General features: G+C 35.4%; 1 protein-coding gene across 1 annotated transcript in view; it reads right to left on the bottom strand.

The window, feature by feature from the left end:
• Positions 1-9400: 9400 nt before the first annotated feature.
• The window catches only part of SP3 (Sp3 transcription factor), a 59443-nt gene continuing 41396 nt past the window's right edge, over positions 9401-27447 (bottom strand). Inside the window, exons 5-7 of the mRNA XM_049615992.1 lie at positions 19209-19401; positions 13593-13789; positions 9401-11161 (exon numbers count right to left, since the gene is read on the bottom strand). Coding sequence (XP_049471949.1) covers positions 10845-11161; positions 13593-13789; positions 19209-19401 — 707 coding nt within the window. The 3' untranslated portion in view covers positions 9401-10844. The remainder of the gene's footprint in view (positions 11162-13592; positions 13790-19208; positions 19402-27447) is intronic.

Below are 27447 nucleotides of genomic sequence, written 5' to 3'. Positions count from 1 at the left end.
GACTTGAACCAGAAAGACAGACCCCCACAAGCAACTTTTCTGGGTTTTTTTCCCCACCCTGAATGTGGCCTATCAAGTAAGCTTTGAGGTTCACACTAGAGCCTGAGCAAGTAAGTCTCTATGTTCTTTCTTTGAACATCATAAAATGTTTATTAGGTGTCCTCATGCATATAACCCTGTGCCAAGCAGACAGAGGGCCTACACTCTGGCTCTTACATACTTGAGGTACGATGTTCCAGATGTCGCATCTGTGGACACTTAGCAGGGTTATGCTGGAGCTCCTGGTGGGTAATGTTTAAGGGGGAAAAAAAAGCTAGCCCTCCCCTAACTTTGAAATAAAGGGAATATGTTGTTATAATGTTAAAGAGTACAGGAAACTAGATTAACAAGATAGAATTTTTTTTTTTTTTTTTTAAAGTCAGAAAGGCAATTGTAGTCAGAATGTCATCAGCCTATTCACCTTCAGGACAAAAACTACGAATTGATCATCTTTTTATCCCAAGTGCCAAGCTCATGGCACAAGGATCCAATGTGAGAAAGAAAAGTAAATGATAGTCAGAAACAGGGCAGAGATGTCTGTTACCAGCATTTCAGGTTAATACTAAGCTGCCAATGCAGTAAGATAGATTTTTTTTTTCTTAAAAATGTTTGTTGTGGTTTTTTTTTTTTTTTTGAGAGAGAGAGAGAGAGAGTGTATGAGCGCAAGTGGGGGGAGGGGCAGAGAGAGAGAATCCCAAGCAGGCTCCGCACAGTCAGCACAGAGCCCGACGTGGGACTCGAACTCACAAACCATGAGATCATGACCTGAGCAGAAGCCAAGAGTCAGCTGCTTAACTGACTGAGCCACCAAGGCACCCTGCAGTAAGATATTTTTAAAAGTAGAGGTATCAGAATTGGAAATGAAGAGACAAAACTTTTCTTATTTGAGGACTACATGACTGTCTCCATAAAAATGTTATAAAATCTATAGGCAAACTATTAGACCTAGCAAGAGAATTATGTAGGATTGTTAGACAGAAACAGTTTATAGAAATCAATAGCAAGTATATAGATCAGTAGTGACTAATTTACTCATTTAACTTAAAAAAAAAAAAGTGGGGGGTGCCTGGGTGGCTCAGTTGGTTAAGCAGCCAACTTCGGCTCAGGTCATGATCTCGCAGTCTGTGAGTTCGAGCCCCACGTCGGGCTCTGTGCTGACAGCCTGGAGCCTGTTTCAGATTCTGTGTCTCCCTCTCTCTGACCCTCCCCCGTTCATGCTCTGTCTCTGTCTCAAAAATAAATAAACGTTAAAAAAAAATTTTTTAAAAAAAGTTATTCCTATAGCAAAAGAACAAAAAACCAAAAAACAACCAAAGAAACAACATAGAAAAAAATGTAAAAAGATGTGTAAGACCTTTCAAAGAGAAGATCGTATATAAAAAGAACATTAAAATAGACTTGAATAAGGGAAGATACAGAATTTCCATGGATAGGAAGATAACATTCTTCCTCCAAACTAACATATACACTCAATATACTTCCAATAGAATCCTAACATGATTTTTCAGTGGTACTTGACAGTTTAATCTTAAGCTCACAGAAAAAGCTAGGGACCAAAACAGTCAAACTATTTTGAAGGACAGGTTAGAGGTGAGCAGAGGCTTGCCCTACCAGATAGCAAGATGTGGAAGCTAGGGCACCTACGTGGCTCAGTAGGTGGAGCGTCCGACTCTTGACCTTGGCTCAGGTGATGATCCCAGGGTCGTGGGATCAAGCCCTGCATCAGGCTCTGCACTGAGCATGAAGTCTGGTTAAAATTCTCTCTCCCTCTGTCCCTCTCTCCCGCTTGTGCGCTCTCTCTCTAAAAAACAACAAAAAAAGATATTAAAGCCATGGTATGGTTGTATGGTGCTCACACAGGGAAGACAGAAAGGACTGGAGGAATAGAGCTACATAAAAATGGAAACTTGATAAATGACAGAAGTAGCATTACAATCAGTGGGGGAAAGTTGGGCCATTCAATAATGTGCCAAGAAGACATCCATATGAAAATAGTAGAGACTTCACACCTAAATGAATAACTTCAAATTGGACTAACAAGCTAAACCGAAAAACAAAATGGTAAAATTTTTATAACACCAGAGAATTTCCTTAGAAAGACAGAATAGCTGCACCTCATAGATTCAATAAAACTCTCACAAAACGGCAACCTATATACACAAAACACCATAATGCTAGGAAGAAAAGCCCCATGTTGGAAAAAGATATTATTAGCCCATTGATCTCTAAAATAATATGTATCTGGAATTTATTATGTTTAATTTTTTTGTGTTTACTTATTTTTGAGACAGAGAGAAACAGAGCATGAGAGGGAGAGGTGCAGAGAGCAAGGGAGAGGCAGAATCCCAAGAGGCTCCAGGCTCTGAGCTGTCAGCACGGAGCCCGACGTGGGGCTTGAACCCACGAACCATGAGGTCACGACCTGAGCTGAAGTCAGATGCTTAACCAACTGAGCCACCCAGGTGCCCAAGAATGTAAAAATCAATGCAAAAATGCAAATAATTAAAAAGGCAAAAGGGCAAAGGATTCGAATAGCTAATTCCCTTCAGAGGAAACATGGATTATAAACTTAATGAAATAGGCTCAACCGCACCAGAATAAAGGGAAATGAGAATCAAACTCATGAGTTATTTCACATCCATCATGTGGGAATATATGGTAATTCTGGGGGTCTGCAAGAGAGGGTTTCCCCAATGTGAAGCTGGCTTATGCAGCTGGCGGGCTGGTCAAAAGGACTACGTGAGTTGGAGTGGGTGTGGGGATGCCGGGAAGAACTGGAGAACAGAGCAGACAAGAGGCCACGGTGCCGTAGCAGCCTATATCCCAGCCCCTGGATGAAGGGCACCACGGAAGGCAGTCAGCTGGGCTTGAGCCTTCTTTACAATATTCCATCCAAGAGGGTGGTCTCCTGTGTAGAAGCCTCAACAGTGAGAGGCTAGGGGGAGTAGCACACCAGGGCAGGGGCTGAATTGCCAGTTAAAGGGTGGAACCAGTAAGAAAAGCACGCATTGTTTGTTACTCTTGTCCAATGCTCGCTTATGCCTGCTGATATCCATGTCTTTATATACACGTGGCTTAGGTTTTCCGATGCCTGTTTAACTTTTTACCCTTACTTGTTTTTCTCCCAGATGAACTGTAAACCATTTTGTCAAATTCCAAAATAAAATTGCATTGCTTTTCATTGGAAAAAATACCTGCCAAGGCCAGCAGTTAGACAGTATGGGAACATGTGAACGCCTATACACTGCTGGTAGGACTGTGATTTGGTATGAACTCAGTGCAGATCAACTTGGCAATACTTAACAAACTTGAAGAATATCCTGTTGGCCAGTGACCGAAGTTCACGATACATACCTCAAACACTCACACAAGTGCACAAGGAAACATGTCAAGTATTTCATTGCAGCATTGTTTATAAGCGAAAAATTTTAAGTAACTGAAACATGCGTCGACAAGAAAATGGAGAAATTGTGATATACTCAATGAACTACAGCGTTTTTAAATGAATGCTTTAGAGAAACATGTATTCACATGGATACATCTCAACAACATGAATGAGAAAAACAAGTTCCATAATCTACACTATGATACCATTTATATAAAGTTTCAAAAACATGAAGACAATCCTATATATGCATATATATAATAAGCATGTAACACAGTTCATGGTATCATTCCGATAAACAAAATTGAGAGCAGCAGGTACCTCTGTGGGTAAAGGGAAAGGAATGGAATGAGACAGGGCTGCATAGATTTCACTGTAGCCAGAACTTTTTAAAAAGAAGCAAATGTGTGTAAAATATAAGATTGTAAAAGCTGGATGGTGGATACACGGGTATTCACTATATTGTTTTCTATATTTTTTTCTGTATGTTTAAATGCTTCATAATAAAAAGGCACAATACAAATAATAGCAATTTTGTTAATGTTTGCTGATAGACAGCTAGCTAGATGAAAGCGAATAAACACATTAATACATGATGGGGATAACTGTTTCCAAATGTAGGAAGAATATTGATTCCTCCAAGGCTTATATTTACTTAATTCTTAGCTATGTATCAGGCACTGTGAGAAATGGTTTACATGCATTAACTTATTTAATCTCCTCCATCCCCCTTATGGAGATAATGCTCCTCCTATTATCATTTCACAGATTGGAAAACTGAGGCTGGGAATGGAATGTAGAGTCCAAGGTCACATAACTAGTAAGCAGCAGAGCCAGGACATAAACCCATATGTGTCTAAGTCTGAAATCTAGGCACTGTGTCTACTGTGAAAAGTTTCACCTTTATTAAACGAGTCAAGATGAAAAGCCACAGAAATTTACCAAGAGCACAAATGGGAAAGATGCAATTTACTGAAGATTTTTAAAGAATCAGGGTGTAAGGAGGACTAAGTAATTGGCTACACACAATTAAAAGTGAGGCCCAAACCAAACCTGTGTGCATAATGAAAATATGAAGGGAAGAACATATAGCATGAGAGATTAACTACAAAGCTAACATTGGCAAGAAAGCCAATATCCCTTAACCCCAAAAACACAGACAGCCCTTTGATAAGAGTCCTCAAACAGTAGATGGACTTTTCAGGCCTTTTAATCAGTTCCCTTGGGTACATTTCACTGGCCCTTCAAGGCTCACCCTTTCTGACTCACTCAGGCTCTAAACTAAGTTCTCCCTCATCTAAACCCGACTCATCTGGCACTGATGGTTTTTTTGTGGTACTTTCTACAGGACCAAGTCATCAACTAATTCAGACCACTTACGTTATGCAAGAAGGAATTGTATCTTATGTTTTAGTTGGCATTATTTGATAACAAGTAACAGCCTCCCAGACGTTAAGAACTAAAGGTGGAAGGCGAGGAACCTCTGTAAGGTTTTAAGGGTATCTTACTGAACCCAAGAGCCCGAAACGTAGACAGGCACAAAACATTGGAACAAAAACTGCGGTTACCAGCAATCAAGGCAGCTGTTCTCGTCATCTTTTTATTCTGGGATTGTACAGTCTTGTCTTTTATTCTTTCTGCTTCACATCCATGTCCCAAATGCAACCTCCCAAGACATCGGTTTCCCTGTTCTAAATTCGCAAATCACCTACTTGGCTCCAATTTGACCAGATGTCCACTCCTTGTCCAATCATCTAAACAACTCCTCCCTGAAGGTGGCAGAAGTAATCCTCAGAAAATAGGTCAAAAGTTGGGCAGCAATCCTAGAAATTATCTGCTACAACATTTCATTTCTGTTGTCTATTAATTGGATGCTTAGACTTTTCTTGGAGAAAATAGGCCGAATTTCTTTGATGGCCTTTTCCAACTTAAGGTTGGAGCCACTGAATGCTAAATTCAATCAAAATGAATCTAAAGATTCTCTGGTTGGTTCCTAGAAATGTTAAAATAGGATAGAATTCTACATCAGGTTGTAATTTCCTTAAGATGACACTTTCTGTGCTTCATTCTTTATTTCCATCCTTTCTGACGGGGCAGTCACTTCCCTGACATTGTCCACCAGCAATTTAGATTCTATAGTTCTCTTTTCATATTTTTTTTTCCATTAAAAAAAAAAAAACTCCCTCTTTCTGAAGAAGAAAAATCAATGCATGAACTACAAACAATGGAAACCCCCAAGTACTGTCCCCTTCACCACAGAAAAATGTCTTCAGATGTGGAAGGAGAAAAAATTATGAGTTGCTGCTCTAAGCCAGAGGCACTATGATAAATGCTTACATTTTAATCCTCACAACAATCATATGAGGGATACCATTGTTATCCCTTTTGTGGATGATGAAAATTAGGTTGTTTTTTTTTTTTAATTTTTTTCAACGTTTTTTATTTATTTTTGGACAGAGAGAGACAGAGCATGAACGGGGGAGGGGCAGAGAGAGAGGGAGACACAGAATCGGAAACAGGCTCCAGGCTCCGAGCCATCAGCCCAGAGCCTGACGCGGGGCTCGAACTCACGGACCGCGAGATCGTGACCTGGCTGAAGTCGGACGCTTAACCGACTGTGCCACCCAGGCGCCCCGAAAATTAGGTTTTAAGAAGGTAAGAAACCTATCTGTTCTCACATATCAAGTAGGTAGCTTAATACGGATTTATAAAAGAAAGAAAGGAATTAAAACCTGGGGAGTGGGGAAAGACTGAAGGAAACCGAGACCTCTCATTCGGCACCCTTTTAATACCGAAAAACTGCATTTAAATATATAATGAAGAAATGATTAAGAATCATGTTACTTAACAGCATATGCAGTTCTTTAAAAATTTCAAATCCAGGGGCACCTGGGTGGCTCAGTTGGTTAAGCGTCTTTACTCTTGGTTTCAGCTCAGGTCACGATCTCATGGTTTGTGGGTTTGAGCCCTGCATCGGGCTCGATGTGCAGAACTTGCTTGGGATTTTCTCTCTCTGCCCCTCCTCTACTTGTGCTCTCTCTCAAAATAAACTTAAAAAAAAAAAAATTTCAACTCCAGCTTAGAGGTCACTTAAATTTTTATAGTTAATATTTATTAATATAAAAATGTACCCATTTTATGAGAAACTTCAACAATTTTCTCATTCCTTACTCAGCATCTGCCTCCTTTATTCTCTTTACCATCAAATTTAACAGAATAGCTATGCTTGTTTCCATAGCCTCTTCTCCTGTGCTTTCAACCAGTCTTTTACCCAATACTCTCACCAACTGCTTAAAAAGATCAGCAGGCAACTCCTTATTGCCAAAACCAACGGTCTTTTCCTGCTTTGCATCCAACTTAACCTCTCTACTACATTTTATGTTCATCACCATCATGACACCATCTATGGTTTCTGACAACCTCCCTGATGACTCCTCTTTCTCCCAATTCCTTAAGTCTGACCATTTTCCAAGGGTTCAGGCTTTAGCTCAAACAGATCCCCATGCAGTGTTCAAACATCTTGGATTTAAATGAGAGCTCTTGCATTTTTCTCTAAGACCCAGGATCCAAAAAGATTAGGAACCACTGGTAAAAATTAAATTCTGAACGCCTCTGCAATCTGACCACCTCCTCCAGCTCTTCCACTCCATTCGTCACAAATCCTCGTCATGTGTAACAAATCACACTGTGCCTTTCCTGACGCCATTTCCTCTGCCTTTCCCCAGATCTCTCCATGCAGAATTCTCCCTCCTCTACATTTCTGGAGCACGTTGCATCCGCTGCTGGTATATATTTATCACAATATATACAAATCTATCCAAAAGACCAAAATCAGTATCTTTGGGTCTTCAACACTTTAGAGAAGGTGATTTCACTTAAAATATCAACCAATTCATTTTGTGCTCAGTATCAGACAAAAGACTTGCTACTCATTTATGGCAAAAAGTTTTAAACATAGTATTTGGTGAACCAAATAGCTCTTTTACATTAAAAACATTCTTACCAACTTAATTAAAACTAAAAACCAAACGGTTACTAATAGGGTTAAAGCCAAATGCTATTAGTAATAATAACCACAAATTTCAAGCTATATTGAATACAAGATTTTTAATAAAACAAAAGTTTTGAGATCAAAGATGCTTGCTCTATTTAAGTGATTCTAACCCAGGAGTGTTTATCAGAACCACTTACGGAGCTATTACAAAATACATATATAGTCTCCATCCCCAGAAATGTAGATTTAGGTAAAAAATGCAGCAAGACCTGTGGACGTTTTAAAATGCTCCCAGCATTTTCTGATGCAATACTGGCTAAAAATGATTTTCTATGAAGTATGTTTGACATGCCTTCAACTTATGAGTACACGTATTTTTACTATTTAAGTATTTCCACTATTTTGAAGTATCTTAAGCATTTTCACTATTTTGCCCAATGTTACTTACAGGGCACCTGACTTTTGCAACGTATTCCTTTAAAGCTTTATGTGCTTTTTGGTTAATTGCATTACTTCTCAAAGTCATTAAGTCTCAAAATACAGAAAATAAAATTTTCTTGTGATATTTTCTTTAAGTTGAGGTATACAGAGTACAGACATCTACCCGACTAGGTGACTACGTTCTGATAGTTCTGATAAAGAGGAATTATTTGCATGTAAATATACTGAATATGCACCCTCTAGGCCTTCACGAAAATAAAGCAATTGATGAAATACCTACTAAAGAGTATACTTGCACTAAGAAATATACTCTTACACAATACTAAGATTCTAGAACTAGAAAAAAATAGATCAATATATTCAGCACTTTTAAATACAAAAATAGAAATATTTGAAATGACCTAGGCTGAGGCTGAACACTGACTCTTTTGCTAGGTAAAGAGCCACAGCTCACGGACATATTCCTAGTGGGCACTCTTTAAAATCTAAAAGTGTAAATAATTTTTAGGACTACTTAACGTTCTTCATTGTATTCATGCTCCAAGAACTGATAAAATATGCTTGGAAACTCATGGATCAAAAGCACTCTATAAACTTACTGTAAAATTTCAATATTATTTAAAAACATCTCTACTATCACACTCTAGAAAGATTTTTAATCCCCTGACTTAATAGGTATTTTGCTCAAGTGAGCAACCTTCTCACATAATCCTTTTCACACATCTTCAGTAATAAAAAAACTTCTAAAAATTAACTGGAGTTTAAAGATTCAAATTATGATCCTTGTAACTTCAAAATAATTGTACATTCCATTAATTTCTATAATTCAAGTAATAATGCCTATTTCACATCACAAGCTTAAGTCTCACATTTAGGAAAGAAAACTCTGCCTGTGTTTCTGTGTATCTAGAGTTGTCCTATGCATTCAAAGATATTATTGACAGTGTCAGACTGGGCCTGGAAAACAATGGAAATCTTAATCTTCACCCCCACTGGAAACACGTGGAAAGTAACTGGATTTTTCATTTAAAAATATCCAAAATACAGTCATATTGTTAACTTTTCCTTTCCTTTTCACTCTGCCCTTATCATGATTAGACCTACACAAACTCAAAACATAACTTTTTCAACTAACTCGTGCCACGGTTACCAAAGTATGTCTTATGTTATCATTTTCAAGAATCTTCATGTAAACTCACATTTTTAATGAATCAAAATATTCTGCACTGCTTTAACTGCGGAAATAAAAACAAGGTTTGCAAAATGGGATTATTACAATTAATGTGAATCAATGTGGACTTAGAATTAAAAGATTTTTTTTTCAAAAGTTTTATTTAATGAGCTCATTTTCAGGAGAAAATCAGTCATCTGCTAGTGCCTCTACTCCTCCCTTTTCAAGTAAATATCCCTTCTCCCAATAATTTCAGTGTCTGAGATCAAGAATCTGTGAAAAAAGGTGAAGAAAAATGAACCATACAGATTTTTCTTACCCCATACCACTGCAAATATTTTAAATGCATAGGAATACAACAAACTCAAAAGAAAAAAAATAGTGTTTTATTAACTACCACACTGTTATAATACACTTTAAACGTACAATAAGGTAGCCTTTAAGTTTGAGGTGGTCTTAAGAATAACAAATGAACAGAATTCCAAATTTTGAAATAGGTGAACTGCTGCAGTTATAGGTATACATTTAGGAAAATTGTATAGCTCTTACAAGACCAGCAATGAAACTTTATTTTGTACATTTTTTAATAATTGAAAATATAAACAATAATTAAAAAATAAAAAGAAAATACAGCATAATAAAAAACATACATTTCTCAATTAAATGTACTGGATACATATAAATTTTAAGGGAAGAAGCAAAAAAGGAAAATGGTTGATATTTAAGTGCAGACTGACTACCTAGACAAAAAAAAAAAAAAAAAAAAAGACTTAAAAAAATATCATAAACCTCTAGTTTTCTATGACTAATATCCATATGGTTGGAGTATCGTCACTATGGAAGTGATTTTATGTTTGCATATGTTATACTTTACTGGTAATTTACATGATGGCTTTTAAGGCCCTGGCAGACATATGGTTTTTGGAAACAAGATTGGATTAAAAAAAAAAAAAAAAAAAAAAAAAATCACTGCTAAGACGCAATACACCTTATTTTTTTTGGTCCTCCAATATTCAAGAAAAGGGATAATTCACTTTAACATTTTCTTACCACCCAAATGCCTCAACCTATACATTTTAAACTTTTTTTTTAAACATTGGTTATATTGCCCAACTTCGTTATTGAAAGAATATTAACAAGACATTATTTTGGCAAATTAAATCTTAAACATGGCTTTTCAACAGGATTTTAAAAGGGACTATCCCTAGAGTTCCATGTTAAAATGTAGTTTTCAAAATCTTACAAGAGTAATGCTTAAAATATTGTACATAGTTAACCTAATTAAAATAATTAGCTTCAAAATGACAAATTGATAAGCTAAGTAAAGCCTACACTATGTAACATTTGCTTGGAAACTTGATTTGTCAGTTATGCATAATAAAAATTCCAGTCATCAAGAAAATTACAAAAATTTTTTTATCATAACATGATTTCTTTCACCCACCAACTTTTTTTTTTATCTTACAATAGATAAATACCAACATGTTCTCATTTTTACACTAAACCACACAGGATTGATGCATTTGGTTAGACTACCATTCGCATTGTTAAATTCAATTTTCTCTTTATATAACTTGGTAAAATTTCATTTCTTCTAGATTCCAAAAGTACCTACAAAACCCATGCAATTTTACCATTTTTAATATACTATGGAATATCATACAAAGTAAGGCATTTCAGTGTCATGTATAACCAAGTTACTGTCAATCCAAAAATTTTTGCACATCAATAAAAAGATATCTAAGAACTTAGGAACAATATTCTTCTCACTACTGTATAAAAATAACCACAATGAATAAGTATTTGTGTAATATTTACTCCATTGTCTCGTTTCCAGAAACTGTGACAAGCTGTAAAGGTATTTCAGTGTTGGTAAGGATATCCTGATTGCTGGTGGTGGAAGTATTAACAGTTCCTATCCCTGAAACAGAACCTTGTTGAATATTTGCAAGGATAAGTGTTGTTCCTCCTGCAGTAATCAAAGCATCGTCTCGTGCAGCTTCCACAGATGCCAGCACTGCACTGCTAGAGTGAATACCTTTTTTATTCTGATGTGTTTTAATATGTTTGGCAAGGTGGTCACTTCTCATAAAGCGTTTTGAACATTCTGGACAAACAAATTTCTTCTCACCTGTTAAAAAGAAATTAGGTTACTTAGTTTTTTAAATTCAACATGAATAGACTGATCATCTGCTGAGAAAGAAAATAAGCCAACACTGACAGAGACAGGAAGCAGAGTTCAGTTCCATTAAAAGCGTATTCGTTTCGTGAGCTGTCCTTGCAAGATTTCTCACATAGAGTACTCTTCCCTCAAAATAAATCTGTCCTCTTTACTTCTGAATGAAAAGTGATCTTCGAACTTATAGACTGATATTTGGATATGACTTGAATACCTCAGCTATGCCAATAGTTTGTTTTGAAACATCTGTTAGAAGACACCGTACAGCTAAAAAATGACCATCTGCAAAGAGCACACTGTTTTAAGCTATATTTAAGGTATTATTAGCATGTCATATCCACGATACTAAACCTTTTAAATGTGAATTCAAGGAACTACACAGGGTACTTAAGATTAAAGCAAAAACATAGCCTGTGCTCCAATAAGACTGATAATCCCAGGAATAATGGAGATGGCTAGCTGATGTGATTTTAGCTGGAATAGTCAAGAGCAAGCCTGATATACCATCATGTTATAGTTAATTCAAGACCCTGATGCCTAACTTTATTTCCCCAGTATGAATAAAATCCTTTTTTTAAATACAAAAGACTGACTGAACTTCTATTATGTTGAAGACAACTACAAAAGAGAATTACTGGAGGAAAAGGCAAAAGGCAAATCTAAAAGGAATCCAGAGAGAAATCAAGTAGTAAACAAATCTACCTATCTCTTATTTCAGCACCTCCACCTTAAGTAGGTCCTCATCAGACCTCACGCCTGAACTATGCTGCAGTGACACCCTAAGTCATTATCCCCCCCTCTCCTATCCAGTCAGTCAATGGCAGACAAATCTTCCTTAAATACCAAATCGTATCAGTGTGAAACTTCACCATGACACTAAGTGGTACGGAAATATAAGAATAACTTGCAGATTATGAAATAGATTCTCTACTGCCTAACTTAAAAGGACCTCCATAACATAGCTCTATCCTACTTAACAGAAATGTGCTATATAGAATCTCACCTTCACTCATGGCAAATGGTCTCTCACCTCTTCTATTCACATATCATTCTATTCTTCTGGGAAGGTATTTCCCAAAATTTCTTTTGGAATTAATCCTGAGAGATGCTCCATGGAAAATGGCACAACAATCAAAGGAGGCTGGGAAATGCTACACATACTACATCTCCCAACTTAAGAGATGCACAGTCTTCTTAATGTTCAATTAATGGTCCTAAGAGGTGTTGCCTTGAAGGTAGCTGGACTAAACCCTGTTTAACTCAGTGTTTCTCACATTTATTTGATCACAGACTTTTTTGTCCCCTTTTATGTTATTCCTTTTTATATCCTGATCAAATTCCACAGAGGAAAATTCTGTTACCAGGCCACTTTAAGGTCCCAGCCCACTGCCCAACAATGTCTTACTATCCCATGCAACACTGATCTCTGTCTCTAAGTACACTCGATCTATTTTCTTATTTTGTTTGCTGCAGCTTGAAACAGGTTAAACTCATCTGTCTAACCTGACAAATAAGACAGAAAATAAGTAGCACATGTAATATGTATACTACCAAATACTTCACAGGTTATTTTATATATTTAAAGACAATGTAGAAGGTGTGAAAGTAGAGTGAGAGACAGCTTATTTGCTTACTCTAACAGAGAACCTGGATTTGAATCCAGATCTAGAACCAACACTTTCATTTCACAATAAGCTTTATTGTGACTATAAATATATATTTTTCAATTCTTCAGTGTTGAGCATAGACTGATGAACACCTTGACCATTATATGGTAGCAGGAGAAAACTCTAAGATACATTAAGTTAGGATTTAGTTGGAGTCACTCCTAGGCTCATTTCATGTAACAACCCCACAATACCATGAAAAACAATCAAACAGAAGAGTTCTTCCATCAATAATGCCCTGGTTATTCCTCATTGAAATGTTTTTTGCTTACCTCACAGATACTAAAACAAGAAAAGGTAAAATACTTCAATTTATCAGAAAAAAAAAGAATTATTCTTTAGCATGTTGAAGAAAAATAAAGACAGATCAAGAGTAAAAGCAGACAACTAATTTAAAAGGTTAACATAATAAATAAGAATTGCATAAATGTGGCTTAAGACATTAAACAACGTTACAACAAAACAAAAAAAGCTAACTATATAAAAAAAAAAGCTAACCAAAGTCTGCATAAAATAAAATGCTATTTTACAAGATAAACCATATTGGCTTATTTGGAATTACTGTTCTTAAATTGGTATTACTGAAGATAAAAATTGAATGTAACTAGTCATATTTTAAAAGATTCAGATCAGTAAGATGTGGGGGGGGGGGGACTTCAAGATACTATGCCCTATAAGTCATTTTTTTTTTTCAGTGAAAAGTAAATATTAGTAACCTGTATGTGTTCTTCTGTGCCTCTGTAATTCATCACTTCGAGTAAATCTTTTACCACAGAACATCCAGTTACAAACAAAAGGACGCTCCCCAGAATGCCAACGCAGATGAGCTCTCAGATGTGAGGTCTTCCCATAGACTTTACCACATCCTGGTATATGACAAATGTGTTGCTTCTTTTTTCCAAGATTGGTACCTCTAAAAAACACACAGAGAATAATATATACTTCTATGGAAATATTCAAGTAAACATTACTACTTCTATATTCCCAAGCTGAATTTCAAATCGAAGACGTTAACGCCATGAGGTCAATCAGAAACCAAGACCATTTAAGATCAATTTAAATTTTAAAAAATGTGTGTGTGTGTATATATATATGTGTGTGTGTATATATATATATATATATATATACACACACACATATATCTCTAACATGTAATATCACATTATTAATTTTACTTCAGATTTAATGTGATTGCTGTCCAAATGTAAACATGCTCAAGAATTATATAATTTAAAAGGACATTTCACAAAGAAAGATTGTACAAATAAAGCTACTTAAGTATTCTGTCAGAACCATTCACAAATTCAATGCATAGGCCCAATCCATGTCCTAGTGGTATAAGAAACTAAATAGTCTCTTCAAAGTCACAATGTCAGCTAATTTAAAAATTAAATAAACCAAGAAATGACTACATAACCAATCACAGGTACAATAAAAACGATAGGCACCTTAAGCAGACTTTAAATTAACATGACTTAAGCATATTTATTCCTTTATTTGTATAGCCACACCCTGAATATACACGGAGACTTGGGAGAAAATCGTAAAAAAAAAAAATCTAGACAAAGCTACTGTCATAGCTCCCTTAGCACTACAGAAAATAAATATAAATCAAAATTATCTTTACAGTTAAAATTCCTTTCATATTAACCATGCAAAGATACCCCAAATTACACATCAGAGATATAATAAAATACAGTTTCTCCACAGCATAAAATTTGACATTTGTTACATTTCAGTATTTGATACCAAGAACAGGGTTTGGGAGATATGTGCTTAGATGAATGAACACAGGTATTTTAGCCTAAGCAAGAAGAAAACTTTCTTGATTCCAGAACTGATATTCAAATAGTATTAAACACTATAGAAAGTGTTATTTCCCAAGCTTTAAAAAAAAAAAAAAAAAAATTGGGCTGGTTACTAAATAAAAATGAGTTTATAAAAAATATGACACTTTAGACTCACTGTCAAAATCATATAAACTCTGCAATGTTTCTGAGATTACAAAAAGGTACATTTAAGACCCCCCCGCCCCGACTTCCCCTCCTCCCCCAATCTCATAGTCTAGGTATATAGCCTGTAAACTGTCCATAAGCCTGAAAATCCTCCTTTATATATTATACCTAGCGTTTTTCAATTTTTACTGGAAAAATGCATATTTCCCCACATTTATATTTTAATGTACTCACACTCAGTAGCATGTGAAATTGCCATAGGACAAACAGTGCTAAACGGTGCAGTGCTGGCTGTTAGATGCCATAGGTGTTCTGAACAGGGAGACATCAATGTGGGCTCCAGTAGTTAGAGAAGGCTTCGTGGAAGAGGTGGGTAGGATTTAGATAGAAAGGAGGGAAGGCATTCCAGGCAGAGGAATAGCATAAGTAAAGACAAGGAGGAGTCATGCTGTTGTCTTAAGGGCAAGGACGTCATAATCTAACACAATTCTAGTTTCTGCTCCAGTCCACCCCCAATTTCTATAACTCTCTTCCAAGAGCTGAGTTGAGTGAAACAGGTTTTTCTGGCTCACCTGCAATGCCAAAGTATTAACCAAAGCCAATATTTCATTTAATTTAGTTTTTAAAACTTATTTTATTCTTACACAGCCCTAAGAAAAAAGAGTAATGTTTGTGGTTATTGGTGTACAAACCAATTTCACATATTGTGTTCACCATAGCAATTTCACAGAGAACCCAATTCAGTTCACTCTTGTACTCATGACTTCTTGCCTCTATGCTAAGTGTACCACTCAGGTGAATCCATGTGCTTTTATAAACTCAAAAGTGCTAAATACTTTACTAACTAAGCAAAATTTAGCTTGAGAGCACTAACAAAGCACAAGATTGTAACAAATTACAGCAACAAATCTGGGTTCTCAAAGAACCAAAGAGCTCGGGAGAGGTATTTTCAATTGAATTTTAAGAAAATGAGAAATACTATTTGAAAATGGGACAGGCATCTTGGGGGGGGGGGGGGGGAGGGGGACAGGATGCACACAAATATATCTAATTTAAGGGAAAAGCCTAACACCCGGGTCCAAATTTCTATTTAAAAAGGAAATTTTATTCAAGATAAGATCTAGATATGTTAGATATGGATTTATGACACGTGATGTGAAGGAAAAGAACTTTCTCAACAAATAAATATAAAGGTAATAATAAAAGATTTAGTCGTAAGTTTTCTTCTTGATTTACATAATCAAACCACTAACACCTATACCACCTAGAAAAAACAAACAACTTTGAGTTTCTATTCCTAATTGCCTAAACTTGTTCTCAATAGTTTAGCAATGCCAAGACAGAGTGACACAATAAATAATGCTAAATTCTCAGTATGGGAATTAAGAAAAGTGAAGTAAATCAAGTACTTTCTTTTGCTTGGAATGGAAGAAATGAGACACCAACTGAAATTGCTGACAGATTTTGCAAAATAACTTAATTTTTAAAATATGGACTGATGTTTAATCCACACAAACCCCACATAACAATAATGCTTTTAGAATTTATTCTACTTTATTAAAATTACCTGCCTCTTCCACTAGAGTAAAAAGTTTCTGAGGGCTGGTTCTGCTTAATAAATATTGGTTAAATGCCCAGATGAATACAATTTTTAAATATTTAACTATATTTTACACCTTGCTCAAGAAGGTAAACAAAATTTTGTTCTCTGAATATTCCACTTGATATATGTGTATTTTTAATAGCTGAGGGAAAAAAGGCCAATATTCTAAAATGTTTGAAGTACTGCCCACCTCACCTTTGCAGAACCCTTTAGAATGCTCTGGATTTACTATATGCTATGCTTCTATTAATTAGATGCAACAACTGTCAATGATACAATTTTGCCTGTCATGTATATATCAGTTGAAGTTTGTTCAAATGAGCTCTAAGAAACAATAGTTTTTTTTCGTAAGAAATTCCATTTTGATTGCTTAGAATAATTTTTAAAAATGAACTCACAAAAGTTCTAGAAAAAATAAGTCTTTTTTTTAAGGTATTTCATAAAGACTGATTCACTAAAACTTTTGTGCATAAAACAAAGTTTGCAAAGTTTTAAGTGGTAGAACTCTTCTTTTACTTGTATAACAATGCATTATACAAACCACTGACAAAGTTGAAAGGCAATGTAAAACTAGGAAAAAATACCTGCACATATGATGGTTAAACACACGAATTAACAGATTCACAAAAGACAATTCACAAAAGAAATCTTAAAATGGTAAAATAACACACCAAAAAATGTTCAATCTCACAATGTAACAAAAAATATACTAAATGAAATAATAATGAGGAATTATTTTTCATATCAGACTTTAAAAGGTATTAAAAAAATGATGAAATCCAGTGTTGGCAAGGGTGTGGGAAAGCAGATACTTTCATACACCACTGGTAGGAGTATAACTTGAAACAGATAGAAAAGCAGACAATTCCCTTCGATCCAACAATTTCACTTCTGCCAACTTACAGTGATGAAGTAATCAGACAAAGGTGCAAAAATGTATGTGTAAGATTAGAATGACAGCAATAAACTCTCAAAAAAGATGTTAAATTCTTATGCATCCATACAACAATATTAACAGCCATTAAAAACTTGATGTAGACTCTATACAGACTTGGAAATATGGTCACAAAAATTTTCAAAATAAGAGCAGACATGTAAACAGTGAGAATGATTCCACTTTAAAAGATATGTAAAGTCTGAAAGGATATATACAAAAATGTTATAATGGTTATCTTGACATGGGGTAGAAGTTTGGTATTGTTTTAATATTCTTCTAGATTTCTGAATTTTTATGAGCACATATTAGTTTAATAAATACAAATCTAAAGGAAGTTCATTTTCAAGAAAATGCGTTAAGTAAAATATAGGCCAGATCTTGACCCTCAATTAGATTGGACTTTCACGAACAAATTTATCTTTAAAGTTCCTCTAAAAAGGAGAGTAAATTTCAGAGAAGTTATTGTCTAACCAAACTTAAACTGGCCAAAACATGTCAAAGAATAAATAATATTTCAAACAAATAATTACCCAGTAAACAAAAATACCTAAGGATCTGATATAGAAGCAAATCCACTCAAGAGGTAGTAAGTACAGTTTAGTGGTTAATGGTCTGGAGTAAGAAATTGGGTCTAAATCCCAGTTGCATGTTGCTCTTAAGAATCATTCAACCTCTCTGTGCCTCATTTATAAGACTTTCTAACATCTAAAACTCAGTAAGCCCTCAATGTTAGCAGTTATTAGTCATTGTTACCATCATTGTGAATGGGCTGGCCAATGTACAAATCAACTAATGACACCAACTCGAAGGCAGATAGGCTCTATTTCTATTAGCTTAAACTCATTAACTGTGTTAATAGTATATTTTATCTATTTATGGCATATTTCTGAGAGAGATGTGTTAAGGCTTTTCACTATGACTAGGGATTTGATTAGTATGTCATTAAGAGTCGTATCAGTTTCTGCTCTCTATATATTTCAATGTTATGGGGGGAAAGTATCATAACTATTAAATCTCCTTTGGTGAAAACTTCGTATTATTAAGAAACCTACCCCTATTTAACCATGTGATGATTTTCACCCTGATCCTTCGTTGTCTGACAGTAACACTGCTATCCAAGTTTTCTTGTTAACATTTGCCTAATAAATCTTTTTCCACCCCTTCAACATTCCTGTGCCAATTTATCTGAGATGCTCCCTATAATTAACATAAGGCTGGATTTTGTTTTTAAAATACAATCTGAGTTTCAAGGTCTTAATTATTAAGCTTAATCCATCCACATTTAATATAATCAGTGATCTGTTTTGAGTTTTTCCTGTCATGTTATTCTGCCTTAACATTTATTTTTTTAAAGTACAGAATTAAAATACTACAGTTCCACTTTCTTAAAAAATTCCATCATTAAGGCTTATTATTCATTTCTGTTGAAAATAGAAAATGTTTATGCTTATCAACTATTTCTGAACTTATTTTTATATAACTGCTATTCTCAAGCTAAAAATCAACTCTTTATCTGTATTTAGGCAAATCTCATTGCTGGTTTGCAAATAGGCTAATTTCTCATATGGGCCTGTTAAATGGCATCTGTTACATTTCTTTATTTTAAGGCAAATTAAGTAACTTTAGTTTTAAAAAAGGCACTTCGATCTGAAAATTCTATCTTATATATTTTGTCCCCTTTTTCTACCACACTCATACAGACATACACACAAAATGATCATGTAATGAGAAATTTCCCATAATTAAGTGATACTGCATGCAGTATTTCAAAAATTAGGGTGATGATATTAGCAGTGTTTAAAAAAAAAAAAAAAGAGTATGTTTCATGTGTGCATACCTCCCACCACCTTCTTTACAGTTGGGACAGGTGCAAGCTACCCTTCGAAGTCTTTTTCCTTCTTGATGTTGTTGGTCCCCTTCTTCATCTACCACCTGCACTCTTAAGTGTGTTAGATCATTGGTATTCAATGTAGAATCACCACTGAGCTGCCACTCTTCAGGATCAGGTTCTTCTTCCTTGATCCTAATATCTAAAGAAAAAAGCAAATACAGATGAGAAGCAGCCCACTGGCCCAAAAAGCATGAGATGTGAGCCTCTCTAAGGTAAAGTGAATACTATGTAAAAGTCAAAAATCATGTCTATGGAACATAACCATTGGTCCTAAACATAATCATTGGTTCTCATTTCTATCTTACTCTAAATATCAAAGAATTCAGCCAAAAAGAGAATAAAGCGAGCATGAGAGCTTGCTTTTTAAAAGATTTATTAAGAAAAGTAATTTTCATATGTGGAATTTAAGATACAAAACAGATGAACATAAGGGAAGGGAAGCAAAGATAATGTAAAAACAGGGTGGGGGACAAAACATAAGAGACTCTTAAATACAGGGAACAAACAGGGTTGCTGGAGGGGCTGTGGGTGGGGGGATGGGTTAAATGGGTAAGGGGCATTAAAAGGAGGACACTTGTAGTACTAGGTGTTATACACAGGGGATGAATCACTGGAATCTACTCCTGAAATGATTATTACACTACATATGCTAACTAACTTGGATGTAAATTAGAAAGAAAGAAAGAAAGAAAGAAAGAAAGAAAGAAAGAAAGAAAGAAAGACAGACATTTTTTTTTAAGCAAGCTAAGGCTAAATCACAAGCAATCTGAAACTTCAATTATATACTCGTTCAGCTAATCAATAAATCCAACAGTCAATTCAGATTGGAGCAAATTCTAAAACCCTTCACAGCCTATATCAATCGTTCCTATCAATAGGTACTATGGGAATGCAAAAGAAGGGATCATTCACTTGAAACTGTTACTCACAAATCTAACCTTTAAATTAAGTCATCATTACTAAAATATCTATAATGGCCACAATGTCACTATGGAAGGAGACAGAAATATGAGAGACAGTTTCTATTTTCAAGGAGTTTTATTACAAACCAGATTGGGAAACAAAATGAGGAGGCAATGGTAAGGAAGAATGGACATGGCAGGAAGTTGTGTCATTTTCTCAGCAGAGCCAAACATCTTTATATCGATAGTGATACAATATCATTTTCTACATGAAAACGAAGAGGTTTTTCATCTCAGAAAACTTTGTTAAAGAAACAATACAGGATTTAAAACAAACACTGAATATAACCATCTTTGGTAAAGCAAATTCTCACAGATTTTTATTCTGATTTATGTAGTAAACTAAAAATCTTAATGGAAAATTATTATTTTAAATCCAAAATTAGTCACTAATAACTGGGGCAAAAATAGCTTTAAAAAAATCAAATGTGTCTTGTAACTGCTGAATTTAAACTAATGAAAACTAGAATGTATAACCAACAACCAAGAAAAACACCTCAAACAGTGCAAAACTAGTTTATTTTATCAGGATAACCACAACAAAGTATCGGGGGGAAAGTAGGAAGAAAGGGAAGCATGGCATGGGCAACAGGGTACAGAGCAGTGCCATTCACCAAAATAGGAAATACCGGAGAAAGACCAAGTAGAATTAAAGAAGGACAGTTAATGAGTTCAAGGTTCAAGACCATGGAGTCTGAACGAGTACAGAAGCAGGACCTATACCTTTGGAGCTCAAAATAGAGGCAAGTGCTGGAGATACAGAAATTATCGGTATATATACAGTGATGGGAGTCTTTCCAAAGAAGTAGGTTAGATCACTCCACGACTATAAAGAGGATGAGAAAAGAAAGTAGCCAGTGAGGAATACAAACATTTAGGGAACAGGCAAAAGAGGAGGAACCTGCAAAGGTAATTAGTATCCAGGAAAATGTGCTACATCAATGAAAGAATGTGTTTCAAGAAAGAAAGGAAGTGGTCAACATCAAATACTGCAAATAAGTTAAGAAAGAAACTAAGAAAGTGGGCAAGAAGTGAGAATGTGTTTAATAACAAGTACAGACAAGTTTTTCAAGAAGTCTGGTTTAAGAGAGAGACAAAAATATGGCAATAGACGCTTGAGAGGACCAAAGAGGAGAATTAAGGGGAGGGAGTGTTTTGTTTTATTTTTAAAGACACAAAAAACTTGAACATGTTTAAATGCTTATGAGAAAGATCTATTACAGAGAGACTGGTTGAAAATACAGGATTTTGAAACCCCTAAAAAGTGAGGAGGGGATGATGACCCATAGACCCTACAAGTTCAGCTGATGGAGCACAGCCACAACTCCCTCTATTACATGAGGTAAGAAAAGATACAAGCACATTCGTTCATACCATAAGTAATTAGCTGCTATGTGCTGTGAACAATGCTAGACTCCAGATGCAGAGAGAATTCGATGGCTAGAAATTGAAGGAAAATTGGTTTCTATTTCCTCAGTGAAAAGATGAAGAATTACACTATATATAAAATTCCTCCAAATACACAACATAAATGTGTATTGACTTCTGTTCCTTTATAATCTGATGCCCATCTGTATCACTATGACCAGATACATAAGTACTTGCACAAATATTGCATAATACTAGCTTTGTAAGTTAAAGAAAAGACATAGTACATGGATACCACATATCCAGAGTAGAGTAAGTTTGAAGTCCACACATGAGGCAGTTTATCAGATGTTTTTAAAGCTGCTCATCTTACATTATTTGTGATGAGGCAGCAGGTAAAAAGGAGGACAAAATACTAATATCAAGGATGGATAAAGCAGTCTAGACAGACAGAAGACTTGAAGACACCAAAGAGAAGAAAAAAACAGCAATCGATGAGAGAGGGCAAGAATGAAATGCAACTTAACTGAGGGAATGAAGATATTATATAGCACGTTCCTGCCCCCCATTGCTAGTTCTCTTACTGGAACCTACAAAATACGTTTAAACATTGTGTCGTGGACATAAATACTCACAATTTAGTGTCCTTTCTTACTGAATCTGAATACAGCACAAGCAAAAATACTTCACATGTAAATTGAACCCATCTTGTCCACCAACCAACCTTCTCCTGGCATCTCCTTTAGTTGACAGCATTACAAGTCACCTAATTTTTCGGACTATCAACTCTAGCAGAGTCCTGTCAGTCCATTCCCAGCCTCTCATCTTCCTCTTTTGCTAATCCATCTTCTCCACAGCCTCTAAAATGTTCTTCTTAAATAAAAATCTAATGACATCACCTTCCTGATAACCACACTTACACTAATTCTCTATTTTCTACAGTATAAAGACCACACTCATTAACTTGGTATTCAAGAATGTTCTCAACCTGGCCCCAACCTGGTCTTCCAAACCTCACTATTAAAAACACTGAAATTCTCAGGGCTCCTGGGTGGCTCAGTGGGTTAAGCATCCGACTCTTGATTTTGGTTCAGGTCATCATCTCACAGCTCATGGGATCAAGCCCCACACACATCAGTGGGAGCCTGCTTGGGATTCTCTCTCTACCCCTCTTCCACTTGCACTCTCTCCCTCAAAATAAAAAAAACAAAACAAAACAAAAAACAAACAAACAAACAAACAAACAAAAAAAAAAACAGTGAAATTCTCACCATTTTCAGAATACATGCCCTCTCTTAACGTCACTCCTTTGTGTGTGCATCTTGCCTGGACTGTTTTCTATCTCTTTTCCTTTTTCATCGAACTAACCTCTATTTATCCTTAAAGGCTACTTCAAATGTCATCTCTTTTATATATACTTATGGTAGAATTATATTTATTGGCTCATATATCCCTTTAGATATTGAGTGCTTCACTCCAAAGTGCTCAGAAAATACAATCTGACTAAATGAACAAAAACTTCCCTAAGGAGGAACTTCCAATATAGGCAATAATCTACCTGGAGAGACTTTGCCCTCTGCTTTTCTGTGCTCCTTCTATCTGCAAATAATACATAAAGAGAAGTGTTTTTTTTATAAGATTAAAAGTCATTTCATAGGGACAGGACCACTAAGTGTTCACTAAAAATAATAGATTAATTGCCCAAAATGTGTTACACCAATTTTAAATCACTCCACTTGTTCATACGCAATCTGGGGTATTTTAGAATCTTAATGATAAAATTAATTAATCCAATAAATTGGAAATAATTCCCCTTTGCTAACTGCATATCATTTTAATTACAGACACCTTAAAAATAAGTCTCCAGTACTAGGCAGTCAAGGTTACATCTTCCTCAATAGCCGAGTGTAGACGACAGGAAAATATTTTTTACTGTGCTCTATTAATGTCTTACGTGTGGTACCTAATCATTCTTAGAAATCTATTTATAAGGCTCAGAGGAAAGGGAAGTAATAATCCATCAAAATAGATCATACAAGTATGAAGAAGTACCCAATATTATTAGGTATCAGGAAAATAAAAAGCAAAATCACAATGAGGTATCATACCACCACAATGGCTAACATTCAAAACAGACCAGGCCAACTGTTGGCAAAGTAGTGGAATAACTAAAACTCTCCCACACTGCTAGTGGGTGTATAAATCGGTATAATTTTAGAAAACCTTTTGACCACATCTTCTAAAACTAAACCTATGCATACCCTATAACCTAAGCAATTTCACTCCAACAGAAATGCATACACTAAAAATTCACCCTAAATGAAACAATTCCAATGTCCACCAGTATTAGAATGGAAAATAAATCATAATATATTCATTCATACAGTTAAATGTGTTAAAACAATGAAAATTAACAACCTATATGCAACAGGAATGAATGTCACAAACATAATTTAAAACAAAAGGCTCACATTTTTTCTCTCTCTAGAAATTCTATTTTTATATAAAGCTTATTAACACAGGTAAAACTACTCTACAGTGACTGCCTATCTTTAAAAAGGGGTAATAACTGGGTCTAAGGAGATTGCTGGTTTGTTGATAATGTCCTATATTTTAATCTGGGTAATTTTTCCTAGGTGTTCATTCTATACAAATTCATCAAGGTACACACATATGATTTTACATTTTTCTGAATGTGTATTATACTTCAATATAAATATTATTCTAAATAAAAAATTTTCTGAGTAATCTATAGATTACTTAGGAATTCTGTGTCAATCAGCTTCTTTTGTTGCGGCTTCATCTGTAGTTCCTTATAATCAACTAACACCTTCCCCCAACATAGGAATTTAAAACAAAACAAAACAAAACAAAACAAAACCTTTAAGAGATGAGTGTGCTCTAAAAATTAAGTCCATAAACTGAAGTTTAGAATATAATATTATTCACTCAACAAGTATGTGAGTGACAATAATGTGCCAGGCACTGTTGTAGGTTCTAAGGATAAACAGTTAATACAACAGTTACCTTCATCAAGTTTCCTATTTAGTTGCGAGAAGACAGAACAATTAAGTAAATACACAACATTTTAGGTGATAAAGTGTAATGAGAATGGTAAAGAGAGCAGGAAGTGAAAGGAGTGAAATACTAGCTGTTTTAAATAGAGGGGTCAGAGAAAACTGCCTGGAGGCAAAGGATGAGCAAGGTGGAAGAAAGTATTCTGGGCAGAAGGAAAAGCAAGTTGGATGCATGTTTGGTGTATTCAAGGAAAAGCAAAGAGGCCTGTGTGGGTAGAATGAAATGAATATGGAGAAAGTGTAGTAAGAGATAAGATCACAAAGTAAAAATGTGGAAGAGGAGGAGAGATGATCATATATGATGTTACACATTGCATATTACCTCACAGACCATTATAAGGACTTTACATTTCATTCAGAGTGAGGGAAGCCACCAAGGCATTAGGAGTAGAAGGGTGATATAATTTAAATTACATCTTACTAAAATAAATTCAGTATCACTCTGGATGCTGCATTAAAGAGACTGTTGGGAACAAGGGCATAAGTAGGGAAACTAATTAAATTAGGAAGCTAATACATAATTACCAAAGCAAAAGATGACAGTGGCCTAAAATTAAGGTGTTATTGAGGAAGTAGTAAGGACTGGCCAGTCAGGTAGAGTCCATGACATTTGCTAACAACCTGTTTATTACTAACAGGTTTTTTTGTGAGGTGTTGAGAACAAGAAAGGAGTTAAAGACAATTCTAAGGTTTTTGTGCTGTGTAATAAAAGAGATGGAGCTGCCATTAACTGAGATAGGGTAGACTGGAAGGTGAAAAGATTGTGGGAGAAGGGTGCCAATCAGGCCCCCATTTTTGGATATGAAAGTTTGGAGGTGCCTATGAAATAACCAAATGATGATGCTCATCAGGCAGTTGATGGCTCTGGAGTTCAGGCAAAAGCATGCCCTGCAGATATAAATTTGGACATCCATCAGCATACACAGCTGATTATTGAGAGTGACTTGGAATGGAATACAGATAAAAGGAAACCCTGAGCACTTCAACGTTCACAAGTAGAGGAGACTAAAAGGAACCAGCCAGAGACACGAGGAAACTAGTGTCCAGAAAGCAAGTGAAGCAGTCATTTCAAGAACATAATCATAGGTGTCAGTGCTTGATGAGTCAGGTAAAATGAAGACTGAGAAATGACTTTTGGATGTAAAAATGTGGTAATCACTGGTGATCTTGACAAAGACTGTTGCAGTAGAGAAGTTAGGACACAATCCTGCCTAGAGTAGATTGAAAGAATGAAAGATGAATTGCAAACAAGTACATACGACACTTCCCAAGAGTTATGCTGGGAAAGCAAGCATTCTAAGAATGTCACTGAAATTCCTAAGCTAGCCAACAAAGGCAGATTTAGCATGTCTAGTAGCAAATACATGTATTAATATATACTAACAATATAAAAAATGAATATGCTTAAAAAAACAAATGTGCTTATTTGAAAGGACTTTGGGTACATAAGAAAAAACAAGTTTAAATGCAAAAAAAAAAATTGAAGCAATATAAATAGAAATTCTCAAAGAGGGGTGCCTGGGTGGCTCAGTTGGTTAAGCATCTGACTGTTGATTTTGGTTGTCATGATCTCATGGTTGGTGGGATCAAGCCCCATGCCAGGCTCTGCACTGACAGCATGGAGCCTGCTTGGGATTCTCTCTCTATTCCCCTCTCTCTCTCTGCCTCTCCCTGCTGGTGCACATGTGCAACGCTTTCTCTTTCTCTCAAACATTAAAAAAAAAGAATGTTAAAATAAACAGCACTTTTTTTTTAAGTTTATTTATTTATTTATTTTGAGAGAGAGAGCAAGTGGGGGTGGGGGGGGAGGAGAGAGAGAGAATCCCAAGGGCTAGAACTCACAAACCCCAAGATCATGACCAGAGCCAAAATCAGGAGTCAAAGGCTTAATCAACTAAGCCCAGGTGCCCCAATGGCACTATTTTCAAAATTATATTTATTCTCTACCTCAAAATGTTTAAATTTCCTTTTCATCTGGCTTGGTATATGGCAGTATTGTCTCACGTTTATGGTTGTTTTCATGGCCTACCATAATAAAACAAAATAGGAAGGAAGGGAGGGAGGGAGAAAAAGAGAAAGAGAAAGGAAGGAAGGAGGAAAGAAAGTTTGGCTGCTTTTGTGGATTAGGAAGATAAAGCCAGCCAGTGGTCTCCAAATCTTTGATTGGCACTATTAGTAAAGCTGTGAATATGCACCCCATAAATATTAAGCATATACACTCTAATTGACTATAAAATATTAGAAAACAAATACATGTAAGAGATTAACAATTTTAATTTTATTGTTAATTACAATGGCTCAATATTAGATAATGCCACAACAAAATATTTAGGGCAAGATTCAATGTTATCAATAGCAGATAGAAAGTGACTACTCTGCCATTTTCTTGGGTGTTCAGTGATAACTTCATTTTCTTTGCTAGTCAATGCATGGCTTCTTTACATGGATATTAAAGACACTCGTCCACTTTAAAGGTTATTTAGTTAAAATCAGAAAATATAAATTCATTCAATTCAAGGATATATAAATAGCAATACGCAGCATCGTGCTAAAAGCATGTAAAAAGAGAGAGTGAGCAGGCATATCATATGTAACACAAACAGAGCTGACATGGAATCAATGAAGGCACCAGTGGTAATCTGTATGTATAATCAATATTAGTCAGGCATTAATAACCCAGGACATGCATAGATTTCTATTAAAAATATTACCAGAAAATGCTAAACGCTTCCTCCTAAGACTATTTATCAACAGAGCTAATAGAATATTTAAGATACA

The sequence above is a fragment of the Panthera uncia genome (assembly GCF_023721935.1).
Source record: "Panthera uncia isolate 11264 chromosome C1 unlocalized genomic scaffold, Puncia_PCG_1.0 HiC_scaffold_3, whole genome shotgun sequence".
In the NCBI taxonomy this organism is placed as follows: domain Eukaryota; kingdom Metazoa; phylum Chordata; class Mammalia; order Carnivora; family Felidae; genus Panthera; species Panthera uncia.
This window is presented reverse-complemented; position numbering and strand designations above follow the sequence as displayed.